Source organism: Trematomus bernacchii, unplaced genomic scaffold (assembly GCF_902827165.1).
Source record: "Trematomus bernacchii unplaced genomic scaffold, fTreBer1.1, whole genome shotgun sequence".
NCBI lineage: Eukaryota > Metazoa > Chordata > Actinopteri > Perciformes > Nototheniidae > Trematomus > Trematomus bernacchii.
Window position 1 is genome coordinate 3,531,968 of NW_022987662.1, and position 20,268 is coordinate 3,552,235.

Below are 20,268 nucleotides of genomic sequence, written 5' to 3' on the forward strand. Positions count from 1 at the left end.
TGTTTCAAAAGTGCTGATTCTGTGTCTGTTACTTTAGATGAAAATAAGGAGCCCCTCCCCACGCCCCTCTGAGAGATATTTGGTTAAAAAGAACACAATGGTGCTCTAGGAGGAGATTCAGGTGATAAGGTGTGGGGGGGGGGGGGTTACCTTGGTTGGTGATTGGCTAATGGTTACACAAGCCAAAAAATCGTTATGACATCATAAAGTGGCCAAAATCTGATCAGCTCATTTTCAGACAGGTTTTTATATAAATGGATCAGGACAAAAAGAGAGAGAATCTTTTTTCCTGAAACTTTCAGAATCTCTTCACACAGAGGGGACACATGTTGATGTATGAAAGACATGAAAAAGTGGATTTTGCATAATAGGTGACCTTTAAATACCGCTATATGACAACAACTGCTTTAAAAACCAGTTCCTTTCAATTCCACTGCTTTCTCCACTTTGTTTTTCCGACGCACACAGCTGGAGAGAATTAGCCAGGCGACAAACACGCCAGTCAGCAAACTGATGACTCCCACAACCACTGGCACCCACACAGGCAAAGAGGGGGGGCACCTGGGAACAGGAAGTGTTGGTACAGCAGTGGAGGTGGTGGTGGTGGGGGTGGTGGGCGGGGGGATGGTCACTGCGGGACTTGGTAGGCTGTTGATCTTAGTGAAGAGGAAAGGATTCGCCTGTAGGAAACACATCACGGCTCAGTGCAGTAATTCATGAAAACTTTGAAAAAGAACCAACAGCGGCAATAACAATAACTGCATTTGGAAACCCCTAAAATTAATCTGTTTCTGTATTGGTTACTTATTATATACTGAACTTCACAATATTTTAGCTGTGTTTAAAGCCAATTTTTGTATATGTAATATGTGCTATTATTTTGACTTTAAATAGACATATTGATATTTCTTCAGTTTTTATTTTATTTTTTTATATTCAACACTTTTGTTCTCCAGACTGAATAATATGTTAAATGTTACTCTAATTAATAATTAATAAGTAAATCAATACAGTCAATAGAATTTGGGTTGTGAGCAGTGGGATTTCCCTCCAGACTTCATAAATCTCTTCACTTACCTCAGAGGGACAGTTAATCTTTGATCGGTCATATGTGAAGTTGTTGTAGTTTTGCTTTCTTCCAACGGGCTCCAACTATTAAAACATGGAGGGAAGTTTTTTTTAAAACCACAAAGAACACTATGCATTGTGCTGCAGTAGTTTAGTTGCTCCTTGCTCACCATGTTATTCCACAAAGCTACGGCCATCTCAGCATGAGCTCGCTCACTGATGTGGAAACAGTCCACAGAGAAGAAACTCGAGTCAACCTCACCCTCCTGGTAAAAAAAAGTAGATTTTAAAATCACAGTTAAAGTTTAGTGACATTTTTAGAGCGTTTCAGATTTTATAATGGGTGTTGGGAAAATACTGAATGTACTCTTCCAATATCAAAGTAGCACATGATATCAAAGGCCGTACATAGCTGTGGACGTAACCGGATGTATGATTACCTAGAAGAGCGTCAGGACACACTGTTTTAGGCATATGATAGCTATGTGATTAACATGATGATTCAGCCTCTATGGAGATAGACATATGACAATCATGATCATTTCTGATGTGGGTCTTAGCTAGTCTGAACTAAACATTAAATACTGCTTTGAACCGGTATTCCTCCATCTTGTGACTGTGTAACTCCCTCTCTTGTATATCAGCATGTGAAAGGACACTGTTCAGGAACTAGTTGATGCTCTGTATGTGATGACTACTTCCATTCTTGTCAGGATAATAAATACATGTATCCTGATTATTGAAGCTCAAGCCGATGACAAGTGATATTTTTCTAACAATGGGTGTGTACGTGACGGAATGTTCAGACATTCCAAAGGGACGACATCATCACTTCTTAGAGTGTCTGAACATTCCGTCTTAGAGTGTTAAAAGTCATTAAAATTCATGAAAGAAAGATCTTAAACCTGATCTAAATCTTATAGTTTTCACTCTTTTCACATCATTTTAGAAGATTTTAGTAGCAAGATTAGTCAGCGTTGTCTCGATGCCTTCATTATATAAAATTGACTTACAAATCAAGCCCGAAACGGCCCTTCAGTGACAAAAACTCTAGCTGCGTCGCCCATAGGGCGCATATCCACGCCCCTGTTACATTTTCTGTTGGGAGAGACTTTAGGAGAACTGCTAAATACACACAAATCAAACAAATGGTTCATAAGGGGACACAGATGCTAACCCCAAATAATTGTATCAATACTATTTACGATTTTCTGAAGAGGAGGCTAAACTGTCACAGATAAACCTTAATACATTCTGAATGAGACTCAGTGCTTCCCCGAGGACCTGCACCAAGTGCCAGTCACACAGTCAACATTTTTGAGGGGAATTTTTCTAGTAATGTCCTAATGTTTCTTTGTGTATCTCTGTTACTTACTCCAATATACGGGATGAATACATTCTCTAAAAAGGGTTGAAGGACGACAGCAAAGTCTTCTTTTCCCTCAAAGTGATCTCCGGAGATGAGATGCTGGATTTCAGCCTGGGAAGAAAAAAAAAGAGAATTGGATAAAAGACAGAGCGAACCCCATTAAAACAAAAATATTTAAATGGTTAAATAACTCTTTGTTAACCTGATACTCGCGATTGATTCGTTTCATCTCTTCAAGCTCTGGGGAGTTTTCAGATGGATTGATGACACAGGGACAGCTGGTTCTGTAAAAGAAATTGAGAGATATGATCATATCAAAGGGTTAGCACTGAACTATCTTATCCACTTTATTATCCAAAATGTTTTCCAATTTGTAAAGCTTGTGTATTTCTTCTCACTCTGCTTGAGAAAATCTATATCTTTCTTAGACTTGAATGGTTGAGGAGACACTACACCAATGTAAGGACCAATGTTAGATCGGCATTTATTGATTTTTTGTTTTGTTTTACCACTAGAGAGCAGCAGAAACCCGCTTTAAAATACCAATGACCTCATATCACCCTAGCGTCACCCTTCAAGTCAACACATAGCAACATTAGCATTCATTTTTTTGTGTTTCGTCAAATGTAAATCGAATACGTATCCACCTTCTTGCTCTGTTTTGGTCTCCACCAACTCCTGCTATAAATATGTTTTCCCTTGAGCAGCTAAATGCTCCACTATGTTCTTGCATTAAAAAAACAAAACAAGAAAAACAGGCAAACCTCTGCAAGAGCGAACAGCCAAGTGTGTTCCTCTTCACTGATTTCAATATATCTATCTGTAAGATCGGCACGACGTTAACCAGCAGCCTCGGTACCTAGAGATGCAGAGAGAAGAAGAAAACATGACATCTTGTACTCACAAGAACTGCAGATGACAATAATTTATAGTGTTTAATATCTCACCTCTTTGTAAAACATGTCCAAACCGCGCATGAGATTTTGGCTGTAGTTCGTGGGTGACAGATTATTCTGCAGAAATATGTAAAATATGTTTTTCACTGCAGTTCAATAACATACAGAAGTGTGCAAGTTATTTATGTACGTACATGAATTAAAAAAAAGACTTACTTGGTCTATGCAGTATTGGCAAAGATCATTCCCTCCAACAAATATTGTCGCAAGTTTCCAGTCCTTTTCAAAATTCACCCCCTGTGTAAAATGTACCAAACATGTTCATGAAAAACAGAATTAGAGCTTTTCTGATACATTACTTATCTTTGATGTAATCTTACCTTATTTTCTTTCATGGCCTTGATGAGGGCTTGGACTTGCATTGGGATCTCTCTGTAGCAGAACAAATACAGTAAGGTGTTGGATGACAGCGGGAAGATTCAAAAGTGTACACAGATGGAGGAGAAAGTCAAAGAATATACACGTACGAGGTCTTAGCTCCAGCTACAGCCATGTTGAAGGCCTTCTGTCTGGAGCCCAGGCCTTTGGAGAATCCCTTTAAAGTGGGGTTAAACATCTTCAAGATGTCTGGGATTAAGAGGAAAACAACTAAGTAACAGCCTGGGTTATAATTTAAATGTAGGTTTTTGATTGTTGTCACATTCAGAATATTAACTCAGAGAAACTGTGCTTAAACTCACTTGGTAATGTTGTGACTGTCTCCAAAGAAGCATCACCTCCAATGCTGCAAGAAAAAGTAAACTAACATCAGCCTGGTTTGAAAAATATGTTGGTAAATGTAAACTTAATTAACACTACACGTATGTCGTACCTCCATGATACTCCTTTGTATTCTTTGTTGAGGCCAAACAGGTTCTTTGCCTTAGCACCACTGCCTGCCTATTAACAGAAAGACACAGACAAATATAAATAAAATGAAAATAATGTGCTTAACCCTTGAAAAGCTTCTTTATCATGGAGGATACAGTCATTTCAAAGGCTGTGTCCTGGTGTAAAATGTGTGTATTAACAATGTAATTACAGTGTAATATTGGTGTTGCATGGGTGTAATATGGGTCTAATAACAGCGTAACATGGGTATAATATGGGCGTTATAATGGTGTTACACGAGTGTAATAGGGATGTAATAATGTGTGATATGGGTAAAGTAACAGTGTAATATGGGTGTAATGTAGAGAAAAACGATCATTGATTTTTATTGATATGTGATTGCCCATTTAAGGGTTAAGAAGACACTGACACACTGTCAAAGATAAGTCTTACGTCAAAGCCTGAATACCCGAACATAAAATACATGATCATCATCGGTGTAAGCTTTCTGGCTGATAACAAATTGATTAGTGAGTTCATAGTTCAATGACAACAATTAACTGATATTAAAAGGTTCAGTTAAAGGTCCCATGTCATGGCCATTTCTACTGATCATAATTCCATTGTTGAGGTATACTAAAATACATTTATATTGTGCAATTTTCCAAACTCACATTGGTTTCTCATACAGCATCTCTGTAAAGTATGTGTATTCACTCTCTGTCCTAAACGGCTTGTTGGAGCTCCTGCCCCCCCCTCCCTATGAGCCCAGTGGCCGTCTGCGAGACACCGCGAAACTCAGCCTGGGCACACACACACACAGCCGCAGCCTGGCTGGGAGTTTGTGTGTGTGCCCAGGCTGTGTTCCGCGGTGTCTCGCTGACCCCTCACCAGTGAGCCAGCTCACAGTGTCCCGCTCCTCACAGCAGCGAGCCTCGCAACGTCCCGCTGAGTGTGTGTGTGTGAGGAAGTCCGCGGATTGGTCCAAACGTAACGGCTCCGCGGACGTAACGTAATGGCACTATACCCGAAATACGTCACTATACCCAAGAAGTAAACAATGGAAAAAGAGAAATCTCCAACAAGCGTTCTGGGGCAGCATAGACAGGTCTTTTCTGTGTTAGAGTTTTACTCACTACAGGGTGTACTTTGAGGGTTTGTGACTCTGCAGACCGTTTACATGCAGAAAAACCTTCATAACACACAAGGGGACGGGTAATAACCGGAAAAGCATGACATGGGACCTTTAAATGTCGAATGTATACGGTCAAATCACACAAGTAAAAAAACATAATCACTATATTTTAGGTACCAATTTTCTAATGCTTAATTGAACTACTAACATATGTGCCTTTTTTAAATAGCAACCGAAGTCCCGTAAGGTGATATTATCCTATTTGCAGAAGTTATCATCTTGTAGGAACAAGTTAATTATCTCTTGTGCACACGATAAAGAAAAATCACCTTACTGGACTTCAGGGGCTCGGTTTGTCTCCTTCTTTGTACTTAAACTCTAAACCGTATATCTTTGCAACACTTACCGTTAAAGAGTCTCCCAGTGCTGCCACCACTTTAATGTCAGCTGGTCTCAGCTTATGAACTAAAAGACAAAAAAGAGATTACATTTTACAAGATAAGCCACAAAAACATCTCTTAACAATCTTATGTTCAGCATTTGAAGCTGGGGCAGATCTATTTTTGAGTAATTGGGCAAAAATGTCATAATAAAGGCTTATTTTAGTTTTGAGTGGTCTGCGGGAGAAATGGACTCCTGCATTTCCTGTTAGCTCTGTTTTCAGGAGAAAATATAGCCAGGAGACATTGACCAATCACAGGTCTTTCAGAGAGAAAGCGTTGGTTGATCTAGAAAATACAGATGCACATGCCTTCAGATGTTTAAAGATTAATGACAGATACTTTTACAGGTTACGGACAGTAAATAGAAAACTGCCTATCCGGCTCTACCACTTAAATTACAATATGCTTTATGTCATTATTGCCAAATTACATAAAAAATAAACTGCCTATGCCAGCTTTAACCAGCTTTTATTTTAAGTATCTCCTACTTTCTTGCAGATGAAAGAGAATGTGTATATACTTGATGTGAAGCATAATTTGTATGTGAAGCATCTGTTATCTTGATGAGACATTTGATTGATAGGTTGATATAAGCCATTTCACTCTCAGTGCCATAAGTGGTGTTTAAAACTGTCTTGGTTTCATCTTCCAGATAAAAGAGGCCATTGAATGTCATATCGACGGACTGCTGATAATGCAGGGATGACTGTCTCACCAGAAGTTGGCACAGAGTCAGATGGAGCAAGGTCCACACAGGAAAAATTACTTCCCCAGTTCTGTGAGGGAGAAAATATCAAAAGATAAAATTAATTCAGATATTAGATGGATGAACATATAGAGCAATTCATTGTGTTTTTATACTGTAATTCTCAGAAAAATGCATTACTTATAAGTAAAACTGTGTGGTACAGTAAGTGCTGTGACATCTTTCTGTTGGGTTTTCTGATGTTTTTTTAAATATGATTTGCATTGTTTCCCTCACAGACATCCAAAAAACAAGTCCATTCAGCTTCATTAAGTTTAAGTAAAACATTATACACATAACACTTATCATATCTGTACTACAAGTCACTTCTCTTTTAGAGATCTTACCGGAATAGGTCCAGGTTTTGGAGAGAGATCAATATATATGTAATTGCTGTTATTATAGGTCCGGATGAATGGTGATGTCTGTAGAAAAACAAAAATGCTTAAATGATATGATGGTTTTAAAATGTACGAAAGTAATGTACACCAAAAAACATAATCTACTTTTATAACAGACGTTTTGGAAATGTTATTTATAGCATTTTTACCACAGGATTTAACAATCACATGATTTGTAAAAAAACACATTCATCAGCTTTTAAAGAATTCCCTATTTATGCACAATTTACCTTGGTAGGACATTTCAGGTCAACGTCTGCAGTGAAATCCTGTATGGTTGTCTTATTGCCCAGAGGTTCCAGCTGGAGGAACAAGAGTGTACTTTTAATATTAAAATAAATACCGCCATCTTGTGAGATCTTCAAACAAGCAAATATACACAGCTATATGTAATCTACTTGTCTAATTATCCGAGGCTAGCCATTAGCTGTCTTAAGCTAATGTGGTGTTAATACAACAATAGGACTAACTGTATGTAGATTCAGCTAACTGTTCTGTATTTTACTTCAATTAAAGCTCATCAGTCATGTGAGTTCATTGTTGCTCCATCAGAAAATAGAAGTGGAAGTAGGCGTAAATGCTAATTATTAAGTCAAAAGCTCCTAATTTCAATGACTCCAATAGGACATGAGTGCGGTATTAGTGTATACTTTTGTGCAAAAAGGTTTAGTTGTTAATAGAGATACTAACCATGTTGTTCCAGAGGGAGCGAGCCATCTGCGTCTGGGCCTTCTGGCTGAGATGGAAGCAGTCTGCACTAAAGAATGAGCGATCAGCACGACCGTCCTGTGAAAAGGGGGGAAAAGTTACGTTAAATGTATGAACTTCAGTATTGTTTATCAACTTGTGAAACATATGAAAAGACTAGGAGTTCGGCCAATGCAACATAGTACAGGCTATAAAGAAGAAACTAAAATCAAATTCTGTATCATAGACATAATAGCTGTCCCCTGAAAAGTATCTAACTGTACTATGGACTTAAGCCATCTGTCTTTTTGTCAATCTTATTTAACTTTTGTCAAGAAAGCAAATGTTGAATCAATTTAAAAGTGGTAAACCATTTCCTACGAACTTGATTCTGGTGCTTAACCTGTTGTTGACTGATAAGAGAGAGAGATGGATTAAACTCCCATAAAGTGTGTGCAGTCACATGATAAAGACAGAGCTTTGTTACTGACCGGCAGTCTGGGGAATTTGAGATGCCTGAAAAAAGGTTGGACGACCACAGTGAAGTCTGAGCGAGTGTCGTACCGTTTTGACTCCACAAGCTCTCCCAGTGAACGCTTAAACAGAGAAAGAATATGTGTTTATTCCTGAGAAGGAAACTGGACTGTTTTCCAATCATATTTTGTCTTTCCTACCTGATAGCCTCTGTTGATGTCATCTACCATTTGCAGAGCTTTAGAGTTGTGTTTAGGTAAGATAACACAAGGACACAGAATACTGGAAAAGCAGGTATAACAAGTTATTTAATTGGTTTTAAATATCTCATGGGAATTTTTAAGGGCAGAGAGATGAGTGATACTCACTTGACCAGCCAAGTTGGGCATTTAAGGGATTTGTCCATGTGCATTTCTCTTAGTGGGATAATATGGAGAGTCTCTATTAAGTTCACCAGAGCTCGGGGCACCTGACAGAGACAATTCATGTTTAAAAACAGATCAACATATATAATGAAATTCAGCTGTTTGTCTGTTCACTTTTTACCTCTTTGTGAAGATAATCCAGGCTGACTCGGACATTACGTAGAAAATTCTCTTTAGAGTAAAATAGCTGTTGAAAAAAAAGAAACAGTTTCAGGTTTGGCCCCTCGAAGAAATGTATTTTATATAATACTCCGCATCAGTACTCACGGAGTTGTAGCAGTGGTCGCAGACGTCATTTCCACCAATAAAAAGGGTGATTACTTTCCAATCTGATTCAAAATTGATTCTCTGTACAAGAAATAAGAATGTGAGGGAATGTGAGCAGTTTGTAGCGTTGTTAAAAAGAAGAAATCTTTATATGAATAATTACATTTCCCTCATTGGAAGTAATCAAATCCACAATAATATCCTTTTCCGTCTTGTTTTGCTGTATAAAATGTGCCAAATAATTTAAATTGTGTGTTCTGGTACACTGCTTCTATCAATGTAGGTTTCTTCACTGTTGTAGATGTAGTATATTCAAACGCAAGAGGATTGTATAGTGTGTTTTGCACATTTTAAAACAGGTAAAGAAAAATATCAACTTGTAAACTCACAGAGTCATTTTTCATCCTCGCAACCAGGGCTCGCACCTGGGGTAATAAGTCACTTAAAACACAAAGAAAAAATAACACAACATTACAATATTTAATATTATGACAATCATTTATTCCTTCTTATGTTTAATTTCTTTCAGCTTTTATCTTTCTATTTTCAAAATCTAATGTATAACGCTAATATATGTTTTAATTAAAGGGGACCTATCATGCAAAATGCACTTTTGTACGTCTTTTATACATGAATATGTGTCCCCGGTGTTCCAGGGAACTGACCAAGTGTCAGAAAACACAACCCTCTCTATTTTCCTCCATACCCAAATCTCTAAAAAAAGGGGCTGCAACGGATCTGATAAAAACTGATCCAGATTTGAACACTGTCCTGACGTCAGGACAGTGGCGCTATGGCTATTGGGCCAACTCCACCAATCAGGAGGAGACAGCCACGGCCATTGCCGTTCGAAAGCGCTGGAGACGCTGTAGTACATATGCCAGGCCTGTAGGTGGTGCTGTTCTCACTGAATCTGCCCTTGCAAAAACAGAGCTAACATTTTTCAAATTGAGCGAAATGAGGCATGGCTAAAATGCATGATCTGTTTGGTATTTTGAAAAAAAAAAAGTATAAATATGCCTTATATAGGTATGGTCCTACACTATATTATTCAAATATAGCATGATAGGTCCACTTTAAGGTTGAAAAAAGCTTGTTCAAAGACTAGATTTACATAGTCAAACTAATCTTTTAACAATTAATCGGGGACATTTTCTCACAGTCTGTAAATGTATTTATATAATTGTATATAGCTTTCTTTTCCTTTTTATGCAAGGATACGTATTGTACAATTTCAGACACATTTCAATGTAAACAACTGGACAATTATGGTCTCTTGCAGTTAAGTTTAAAAAGGAAGTAACTATCTCACATATTTAATAATATTAACACGAAAAAAGGTAAGAGGCAGTTGGTGCCTTCAATAGTAAAACTCACTTGCTCTTTGCTCCTGCTACGGCCTGGTTGAGGAAAGACTGAGAAGTTTCCTGTTTTCCCTTTCCAACAGAGAAGCCCGTCAGGTTTTGGTTGAAATATTTTAAGATGTCTGTTATAACAAAGAAAAGAAAATTAAAAATCCCAGAGATACAAAGACTGACTTGAACATGTTATTTAAACCAGACACAAACTCACTGGGCAGCGTGGTGACAGTAGTGAGGTTTTCTTCTCCACCAATACTGCAAAAAATGACAAGACCATGTTGAAACGATGACTTAAATATGTTCCTGTTTTTGTTTTTAGATGTATTTTATTTATTTATTTACAATATACACATTTGTTGGTTGGATATTTGTGTTAATCTTTATCTAAAAAATACAAAACCTTGCATCTTTTATATTATCTGTTTCATATCTCCGAATGTACATGAATATAATTTTATAAATATTTAATATGGAAGTGAGCAGTAGACACAGCATTATACAACATTTTTAAAAGTATGTTGCTCAATACAAATATTTGAAATGCAAAATAATGACTTGAAATTAGATCACTTTTCTAGTAAATAAACAGATGGACCTAGAAACCACATTTAACACTTAGAGGTGGGGTATGTAATTTTGGAGAAACCAGCTTGAGTGCGCTAGAATTTGAAAGTACACAACCGGAAAAGATCTGCCCCTTCCTTCAGACTTCCTGACAGAGCCCCTCCTCCAACACACAAACGCGCACATGACCAATGAGGGCACGAGATAAGTTTGTGCACAGATGGAAAGCTGACAGGCAGGTAGGCCATCCAGTTATTTTAGCCGGGCCGGCTCAGATGATTGGTCGTGCTTTTTACAGCGCTACGGCTTCCACAGATGAATTTTTTTAATGTATTTATTGTCAAAGCATTTAATATATTCATTGCTATCGGGATGTTAAGAGCACTCCATGGAATATAACAAAAAGTGTTTCTGAAATAAATTACATACCCCACCTTTAAAGACCAATAGCACAAGTATTATGTTGCAATGTTGTTTCATAGTTGTGATTAAAAGTCTTAAATTACCTCCAGGATAAACCTCTGTACTGACGCAGGACGTCCAGGACGTTGTTCTTGCTCGATGCGATACCGTTGCCTGCCTGACAGATACAACAAAACAGGACATGGTTCAGTAACATGGGGAAGTAACACAGAAGTTCTCCAAATATAACATTATAACAGGCTCGTCTTGATTTATTTCTTCATACTATTACACCATGTACTTTGTCCATGTTTCCATTTCTCTAGTATAACTATCTAATAAATGTCCACCAAAGCCTTGAAATCATAGGACTGCTCACACACTTCAATTTGTATGGATTAAAGGGCCCATGTCATGGCCATTTCCACTGATCATAATTCCATTGTTGAGGTCTACTAGAATAGATTTATATTGTGCAATTTTCCAAACTCACATTGGTTTCTCATACAGCATCTCTGTAAACTACTTGTATTCACTGAATTTCACTCTCTGCCTTTAACGACTCGTTGGAGCTCCAAAAGCTCCAGCCCCCACCCTCCCTGTGAGCACAGTGTGCTCTGATTGGTCGGGACGTTGTGAATCGCGCTGAGCTCCGTGGTGGTGTTGTTTCCTTGTTAGCGATACACAGCCAAACACAGCCAAACTCATCCTGAGCACACACAAAGTCACATCCGAAGTAAAAACAATAAGTGTGGCTTGATATTGAGTAAGAAAAAGGTTGATAAACGCTGTGAGAATGGGTCTGCAGAGAGAATTTTGCCGCGATCCCAACTGTCTGTTATCAGCCTGCAGCCAGGGAGGAGAAATCAGCTGAGCTGCCTGCTCCCTGCACACAGATGTGTGTGTGTGAGGAAGTCCGTGGATTGGTCAATTTGGACCAATCAGCGGGGGCTTAACGTAACGGCTCCGCGGACGTAACGTAACGGCTCCACGGATTGGTCCATTTTGTTCCGGGTACGGCTTGACATCATGCCGTACCCGGAACGAAATGGAAGACTCAAATGGGCAGTGACGTATCTCCAACGAGGCGTTTTGGGGAGGTATTTTCTGTGTTAGAGTTTTACTCGCTACAGGGTGTACTTTGAGGGTTTTGACTCTGCACACCGTTTACATGCATAAACACACAAGGGGACGGGTAATAACCGGAAAAGCATGACATGGGCCCTTTAAGTCTGATTTATTTTTCATTATTGTTGATTATTACACAAATCAATGGCGACTCAATGGGAATTAAAAGGGAATTAACTGCACACAGGCATTTGTATTCATTTACCAACTTATTTTCCTAAATTCTTTTTTTAAATCATTACAGTTTAAGAAATATAACATATTGTAGTAACTATAAATTAAAATGTAATCCAGCATAATTCGTTTATTTGACTTGCCAATGTAGGCTGGATGTTAAAAATAATAATAAGTGGAATATGGTCCCACTTCACAGATCTTTTCTCAGTTTTTAAAAATATTTGTACTTATATTTGATACTTGAGATTAAATGCATTTTTCTTTTAACCTGTTTTGATCTCCTTCAAATATTGATAAAATGACTCACTGTCAGAGAGTCTCCCAATGCAGCCACAACTTGAACATCTCCAGGCCTGAGTTCATGGACTGAAAATGAAGAAGACATCTCAAAAAAGTCAGGACAGTAAAGACTTTAAGAGCAGAATTAATACAAAACGCCATAAAAGGTCACTTAAACAGAGGTAAGCAGAAGACTAAGAAATTGTAGAGGACTGATAAATATACATCTTAATAACAAGTGAAAGGGGAATTCAACATAAAGTGTGTTTTCTTTATCAGAAAAGTAGTTATGTATGTCAATGTGACACCGTTGTTTTTAATGGTTGTGTTCTTATGAACAAATAGAGATTACATTATCAGCAGCACTCATAAACAATCAAATATGACACACTGTAGGAAGGTAACTAACAAGCAAGTAAGAAGTATGCACAAGACAGTAAGGGATAAATAATTCAATAAAAAGTTATTTATCTGACATATAGTTACAGAATAAAGGAAAAACAACGTTAGGTGTGTGAGATTATCAACTGGAGTCAATAAAACATAAAATAAACTGATCTGTTTGCCACATTTTTGATTGTATTTTCATGTGTTGTGTTCATTTAAGTTATAAAGTTAGATAGTTAGTTAGCATCCATATAATGTTTTGTGTAACGTATAACAATGATAAAGAGAAATATATAAAAACCAATATGAATACATTCTCTCTGTGTTTTCTTAGTTTTGTAGGTTAAGAAGATGTATAAATGTGTCTCTTCCTGATCTCTCCTGCTGCATTTCTTATTTTCTTATAATCTGGATTTTATATGTGAGTGCAAATCAAATAAAACTTTACCTGAGGTGGGTGGGGAGGGTGAGGCGCTAAAGTCCTCACAGGGCATCTCTGTGCCTGTAAGCTGAGTGGACACACAGAGAAAGTCCACAGTCAGAACTAGACAGGAGGCGTACAGCGCTGCCAGCATCTTCATCAGGGCTCAATGTCGCTCTATACTCACAGGGTGAAGAAGAGGAGACGCATCGCTGTGATGATATGAAGGAGAGTTTCCCTCCGTCCTCAGGAAGGGCCGGTCCTTTGAGGAGGAGGAGGAGGAGGAGGAGAAAGAGGAGGGATGAGAGAGAAGATGTGTAGGATGTACGTTTGCCACACTGAAATCTTTATTGCATCTAATAGTGCATTATTAGTATTATAACATGTGAATGTAAGGGTGGTAAAGTGAGTTTGTAGCACAGTTACTCACTTCAGTTGGACATGGCAACATGATGAGTCTTTCTTTGTCTTCTGTGCTATGTTGGTCACTTGTGGGCTGCAGCTGAAAGACACAAAACCCATTGTCTTCATGCCTGCGACAGAGGGAACAATGACTCTGTATGTTTATGTATATGTGTGCAGCCGGGGAAGATACATAAGTACATCTACATCTTGTATTCTGCTTCAAGTACTTTTTGATAGCCTTCCTTTCCATTGGAATCCACGCATATCAAAAAATTTGGTGATTTTGAGTTTATCTGACAAACTGAAGGAATTTAATCTGCTTTAATGTGTTAAGAAATGTCATATTGTTCCTAAGATAAATACATGATGGCAAATGGTAAATGGATTGCATTTGTATAGCACCTCATCAGTATTTACAAGCCCTTAAAGCGCTTTTACTGTAAATCAGCATTCACCCATGCACACACATTCATACAGAAGCAGAGGCGCCCATACATCGTTTGTTAAGTATCTTAAAGGATACGATGACATGTCGCCTGCAGGGGCTGGGATATACTGTAACCCCCAGACTTTCAATTGTTAGATAAAGACAGTTGCTATTATTTGGTTATTTAACAAGCGATGCTTCAAGCACTTGAGATGATCTTGTAGAATACGATTTTTTGTTGTTCTTAAAACTCCACATCATTATGTAAAGAAGTTAAAATTGGCACAACCTAAAAGCAGCAGTAATAATAAGCAATGAACATTGCATATAATAATAAAGTATGGTAAAACACCAACAGGAAAAACGTTTTGATTGCAGGAATTTGACTTGTAGTGGAGTATTTCGTCCACTGTGCGGTGTGTGTGTGTGTGTGTGTGTGTGTGTGTGTGTGGTGTGTGTGTGTGTGTGTGTGTGTGTGTGTGTGTGTGTGTGTGTGTGTGTGTGTGTGTGTGTGTGTGAGTGCGTGCGTGCGTGCGTGCGTGTGTTTCTGAATGGGAGAGAGATTAGATTGCTTTAGGCCTCACCAGGTTTGTCCACATCTGCACCATCAGGTTATCTGTGTGTTTTGACGCTTGTGACACAGATAGAGGCTTCCCACTCTGTCAAGAAAAAAAAAAAACACAACATTGTACAGAAAGATACAGAAAGTATATTTCCAGTTAATTAACGTGGATTCTTTATCGGTCATCAGCACAAACTGTGATAAATCAGAAGGTTATGTTCCTTGTTTATAAAGGATATGATTAGGATACATGTAAAATACTGTGACCTCATTACTACTATCAACAAACAAAACAGGCTAAATAAACAAAGATAGCCTACAGATACAGGGATGTAGGTTTGATAACATGTTTTGTGTCCAGTTGCTTCATTGGAGAAATAATTGTACCTAATTTGAGATCTGTCCTTAATAAACCTGAATCAGGAGTCAAAGGATACTGTTTTTATATACTTCCCTGACTTTTTAAGCACTAAAGTCCACAGTGAAAAGTGATAACAGTTCCCCTCCAGTAACAATAAGGAGGGGATGCAAAATGGTGCCTGTGAACTCACAGAGACAGAGGAAGGGTCTGCGATGAAAGGTGCTTCCTGCACAATGACGGTGAAGTCATCTCTGTCACTGTACCAGCGCTTCTGAACCATGAGTTCATCCAAAGACTCCTGGTCAGGGAAAAGGAGATGATAAGTTATATTTCACAGCAGATCCAAGGACTGAAGGAAGCGATGAGATATTCTGGTGTGAATAATGGACAGACCTGCAGAGCATGAGTCAGCATGGCCCTCTGAAGTCTGGTTTCTCCTTCACTCTCCGTGCAGGGACACTTCCTGGCAGAAAAACATGTGAACTCCTTTATACGCAATATGCAAATGTACAATTAGGTATAAGGCCTAAAATGATTATGGACTGGGTGGAGTGCAGGATGGAGTATTGTTCCAAGAAAAGCCATGGTTCCTTGACAAGTAACTCTCAATATTTTGCTTAATTTTTACAACCAAATGTATGACCCTACAATATCAGAGAATATCTGTTTATTTTTCACGTAAAACCTTTTTACATTTTTTCTTTTATCGCAAATTCACCACTTAAATTTCAGAGAACCTCCTTTTTTTGTACCTATACAATGGCCCTTATATGGCATTGTTTATGCATATTACTATTCGGAGTAAAACATTTAATGTTACATATAAACTCACTTGTTGTGGAAACCGTCACTTTCTCCATCCCACAATGCAACACTGACAATAGTCCGCTTCAGCTGCAACACAGAGAAGAATCTTTTTTTTTATAAATGTATGAAAACACAAAATGCAGTAACAGCGACTGAATGAAAAGCTATTGTGAAATCTACCTGAGAGTGCAGCAGCTGCAGAGCTTCATCCACCTCTTCAACCACGGCTGCAATAACAGAACCAACCTGCACACAAACACAGCAGTTCAACTCTGTAGACTGTGAGGCAACAAATAAAGAGTCCAAATCGTTCTGTAAACACACAATATTTATGTATTTTTACATTAAAATTTAAGTATTTTTCTCTGTTTACCTGCTGCTGATCACAGACACAGAGCTCATCCACCTGAGCAAAGAGAAGGACCAGCTTCCAATCTCTATCCACATCAACGACCTGTAGCGGAAAAATAAAACATATACATATAGATAGATAGATCGATAGATCGATAGATAGATAGATAGATAGATAGATAGATGGATGGATGGATGGACAGACAGACAGACAGACAGACAGACAGACAGACAGACAGACAGACAGACAGACAGACAGACAGACAGACAGACAGACAGATAGACAGACAGACAGACAGACAGACAGACAGATAGACAGACAGACAGACAGACAGACAGACAGACAGACAGACAGACAGACAGACAGATAGACAGACAGACAGACAGACAGACAGACAGACAGACAGACAGACAGACAGACAGACAGACAGACAGACAGATAGACAGATAGACAGACAGACAGACAGACAGACAGACAGACAGACAGACAGACAGACAGACAGACAGACAGACAGACAGACAGATAGACAGACAGACAGACAGACAGACAGACAGACAGATAGACAGACAGACAGACAGACAGACAGACAGATAGACAGACAGACAGACAGACAGACAGACAGATAGACAGACAGACAGACAGACAGACAGACAGACAGACAGACAGACAGACAGACAGACAGATAGACAGATAGACAGATAGACAGACAGACAGACAGACAGACAGACAGACAGACAGACAGACAGACAGACAGATAGACAGACAGACAGACAGACAGACAGACAGATAGACAGACAGACAGACAGACAGACAGATAGACAGACAGACAGACAGACAGACAGATAGACAGACAGACAGACAGACAGACAGACAGACAGACAGACAGACTGACAGACAGATAGATAGATAGATAGATACTTTATTGATCCCAATTTGGGAAATTGTTGCGTTGCAGCAGCATAAAGCAGCATAGATATATCCCTTAGAATTTACCTGATTGTTTTGGAGGTAGAGGGTAACTTCCTTTGCCTGCTCCACCAGCGTGCTACGAACCAAATGAATCAGGGAGAAATAAATTAATAATTAGACGCAGGCAGGGTTGTTGCTACAATATTTATCATATCAGAAAATGGTGTCTGTACCTGTGTTGAACAAACTGAGCGGCATACAGGTTTGTTTCAGCTGAGAGAGGAGCGATGAGTGCAGGATTGAATAAAGTCATCAGCTCTGAAGAAGAGAAATAACAACAGTAGAGATTAAACAGTTACTCCATTAACAGGGTTGTCTTTTATTTGTTTATTGCCTATCTATAGATAGATATCCATCTTTCTGCTGTTGATATGTTTATTTTCACTTATTATGATTATTTGTTATGTTATTGTATTTTAATGTGCAATGCCCTTTTAACATGCTGCTTTAACAAAACAATTTCCCAATTTGGGATCAATAAAGTACATCTAATCAAATTACAGAAAAGTATGATATTTGAATTATCGTTTTAATTCAATTTAAAGCAAAAAGGTAAAAAAAAAATTAAGTTTGCACAGTTAGTTAAACAAAGCATGTTTGACTATTTTAGGGACAAAAAATGGTTAGTTGTAGCTCTAAGACACAGACAAATTGTGTATTAATGGGCTTCATAATAATGAAATGTACTTATGTATAAGCCTCTGCATATTTAGCATCTGCATAAAAAATTGCAGCGTTTCAAAACGTTTTTAAATCCTGAAGAGACATTTTAATCATGAGAAACAAATGTAAAATCACACGGTAATGAACTGAACTTCCTGCATTGCATCAGTCAGTGCTTTGTCTCTTTGAATTGAATAACTCTTTATTCCATGAATGGCTTTTGTAAAAAAAGATAACAGACCACAGAACAGGTGTGACGCAAGAGTATTGGGGTTCATTGTTTGAAATAATCACGGTCAGTGTAGATATCTATCAGTGTAGTAAAGATACTGCACAGTAGTGTAGTAAGAGCTCATATCAACCTCCTCAGATGAATTACAACATGTATTCAGAATGTGGGACACTAATTGTGAAAGTTACATTTTGATTTATTGCCAACTGGTAACTCTGTTGGCAATAAATCAAAATGTCACAAGACTGTTTGAAGGCGGCCAAAAATATAGGTAATAAAAAGTAAATTATTTAAGAAACATTGGGCTATAGGCAGGATAAAACCAATACATTAAAACTTTGAATCTTACCTCCGAGTCTTGATACCACTGTGGACAGCTCAGTGCTGAAGGTAGAGAAAAGATCAAAGTGGATTATGTCTCTAAATGATTGAATCGTACACAAACGGTGCAAACATTACATCAAAGCTATAGTCACCTGTGCATGTGAAGTCCAATGGAGGAAAGCACAGCAACATCTGAGGGTGTTACGCTGTTGACTTGAGAGAGAAAAAACAATCATTCAAATTCAATCTCACAAGAATTTGCAAACAATAAAACATTTCTTGAGTGGAGCTATACATGTTAGCCTTTGCAGACCATTTACATGCAGAAAAACATATAACACACTACAGGAAAGGAAAGCCCCCCAAAAGCATAATAGGGCCTCTTTAAGTAAAGTATGAGTAACTCAAATGTGTACTTAAGTACTTAAGGAAAAGTATTTAAGTTGCATTAGACACCTAATGTTATACTCATACAGTATATTTAGTGATATGCTGGAGAATTCCACTGAAAGCCACCTTCAAAATCAATTGTGAAGGTTTTGTAAATCAAATATGTGCATTATTTTTAAATGATGCAGTCATTTACATTCACGTCGGGGATATCCCAAACTTTTAGCCCTTAATATAAGTTGGGCTTTAAAGCTCTCACTTACCATTTAAAGGGGGCGACCGAGAGGGGAACATCTGAGTGCAAGGAAGTCCAGTTACTAAAAACAGACAAGAGCATTATGATATATATGCATCGGTTCAAATATGACTTTTAATTTAAAAAAACAGCCATGCAGATTATCAAAATGTGCCTGCTGTACAATACACAATGCACATGTAATACTATTCTGCTTAACTATCCTTTCCTTACAAGACTTTTTGTACCACAAACATGTCAAACACATCAGAACGTATATGCACAGCTCAAGAGTCCTCAGAGACACACAAATATATAACATAAAGATAGAATTATTATTTAGTGGATCAATGATCAAACTACGGTAAGATCCCTCATCACTTTTAGGAGCTGAGGAGCCATGCATATTTTAATTCTCACACTTTGTGGTCATTTCAAAATCGGTCAAAATCCAACTTAAACACGCCAAATGAGCCTTCAAAAGTTGACTACATGCATAAGGTTTAGATTCTTTGTAGAAGTTTGAAACAGATATTATCAGTTAAAAATTCAATTAAAGAAAATTAAGCAAACAGCGCAAACCTTTTGTCCATGTGAGCCCCAGGACTGTGATCAGAACCAGCTGTGGAAACATCATCTCTCTGATTTTCACAGATTATTCCTCGTTGATCTTTTCTGCAGCTGTCCTCCCTCTCTGATCTCTGTTTCTTTGTCAGTTATCAGTTATATACCTGTTCAGGGTAATCTGATAATGACAAATCATACATATGCACAGAAGGGGAGTGACTTGACTTCTTGTTCAAGGACACAGCCATAAGGTTTTATGATGGCACTGATCATTAATCGTTTATTGTAATAATGAGTGCGAGTGAACTTCAGGGTTCTGGTGTGATTCTATTTATGGACTATACCTGAGAGTTATAAACTATTCTACATATCATTTACAACTTAATATCACTGACACATGACTCTGTTCTTCTAAAATGTTAAAGGTCCCATGTCATGGCCATTTCTACTGATCATAATTCCATTGTTGAGGTCT

At 38.1% G+C, this 20,268-nt stretch overlaps 1 protein-coding gene across 1 annotated transcript; it reads right to left on the reverse strand.

Annotated features, from left to right (window-relative positions):
- Positions 1-407: 407 nt before the first annotated feature.
- LOC117486911 (phospholipase B1, membrane-associated-like) lies at positions 408-19,901 on the reverse strand. The gene is made up of 42 exons (XM_034135500.1): positions 19,809-19,901; positions 19,255-19,308; positions 18,754-18,814; positions 18,627-18,661; positions 17,556-17,640; positions 17,407-17,458; positions 16,435-16,515; positions 16,242-16,307; positions 16,087-16,148; positions 15,648-15,717; positions 15,445-15,552; positions 14,916-14,990; positions 13,930-14,001; positions 13,687-13,761; positions 13,527-13,587; positions 12,720-12,778; positions 11,212-11,285; positions 10,353-10,396; positions 10,158-10,266; positions 9,170-9,221; positions 8,781-8,861; positions 8,635-8,700; positions 8,457-8,557; positions 8,289-8,370; positions 8,106-8,210; positions 7,618-7,713; positions 7,158-7,229; positions 6,874-6,951; positions 6,497-6,557; positions 5,745-5,803; positions 4,205-4,272; positions 4,074-4,117; positions 3,861-3,960; positions 3,714-3,765; positions 3,550-3,630; positions 3,385-3,450; positions 3,202-3,296; positions 2,640-2,721; positions 2,444-2,548; positions 1,239-1,334; positions 1,078-1,152; positions 408-680 (listed from the first exon to the last, which is right to left on the reverse strand). Exons 1-42 carry the CDS (start codon positions 19,861-19,863, stop codon positions 408-410), a joined length of 3,288 nt encoding a protein of 1,095 aa, XP_033991391.1. The 5' UTR covers positions 19,864-19,901.
- Positions 19,902-20,268: the final 367 nt, after the last annotated feature.

Excerpts from the sequence above, each read along its gene's own strand:
- LOC117486911 (XM_034135500.1), bottom strand. The coding sequence starts at position 19,863 with ATGATGTTTCCACAGCTGGTTCTGATCACAGTCCTGGGGCTCACATGG. Across the intron at positions 18,662-18,753 it reads ATTGGACTTCACATGCACAG|CACTGAGCTGTCCACAGTGG; the intron begins GTGACTATAGCT and ends CTCTACCTTCAG. Across the intron at positions 16,516-17,406 it reads TCTACCTCCAAAACAATCAG|GTCGTTGATGTGGATAGAGA; the intron begins GTAAATTCTAAG and ends TTTCCGCTACAG.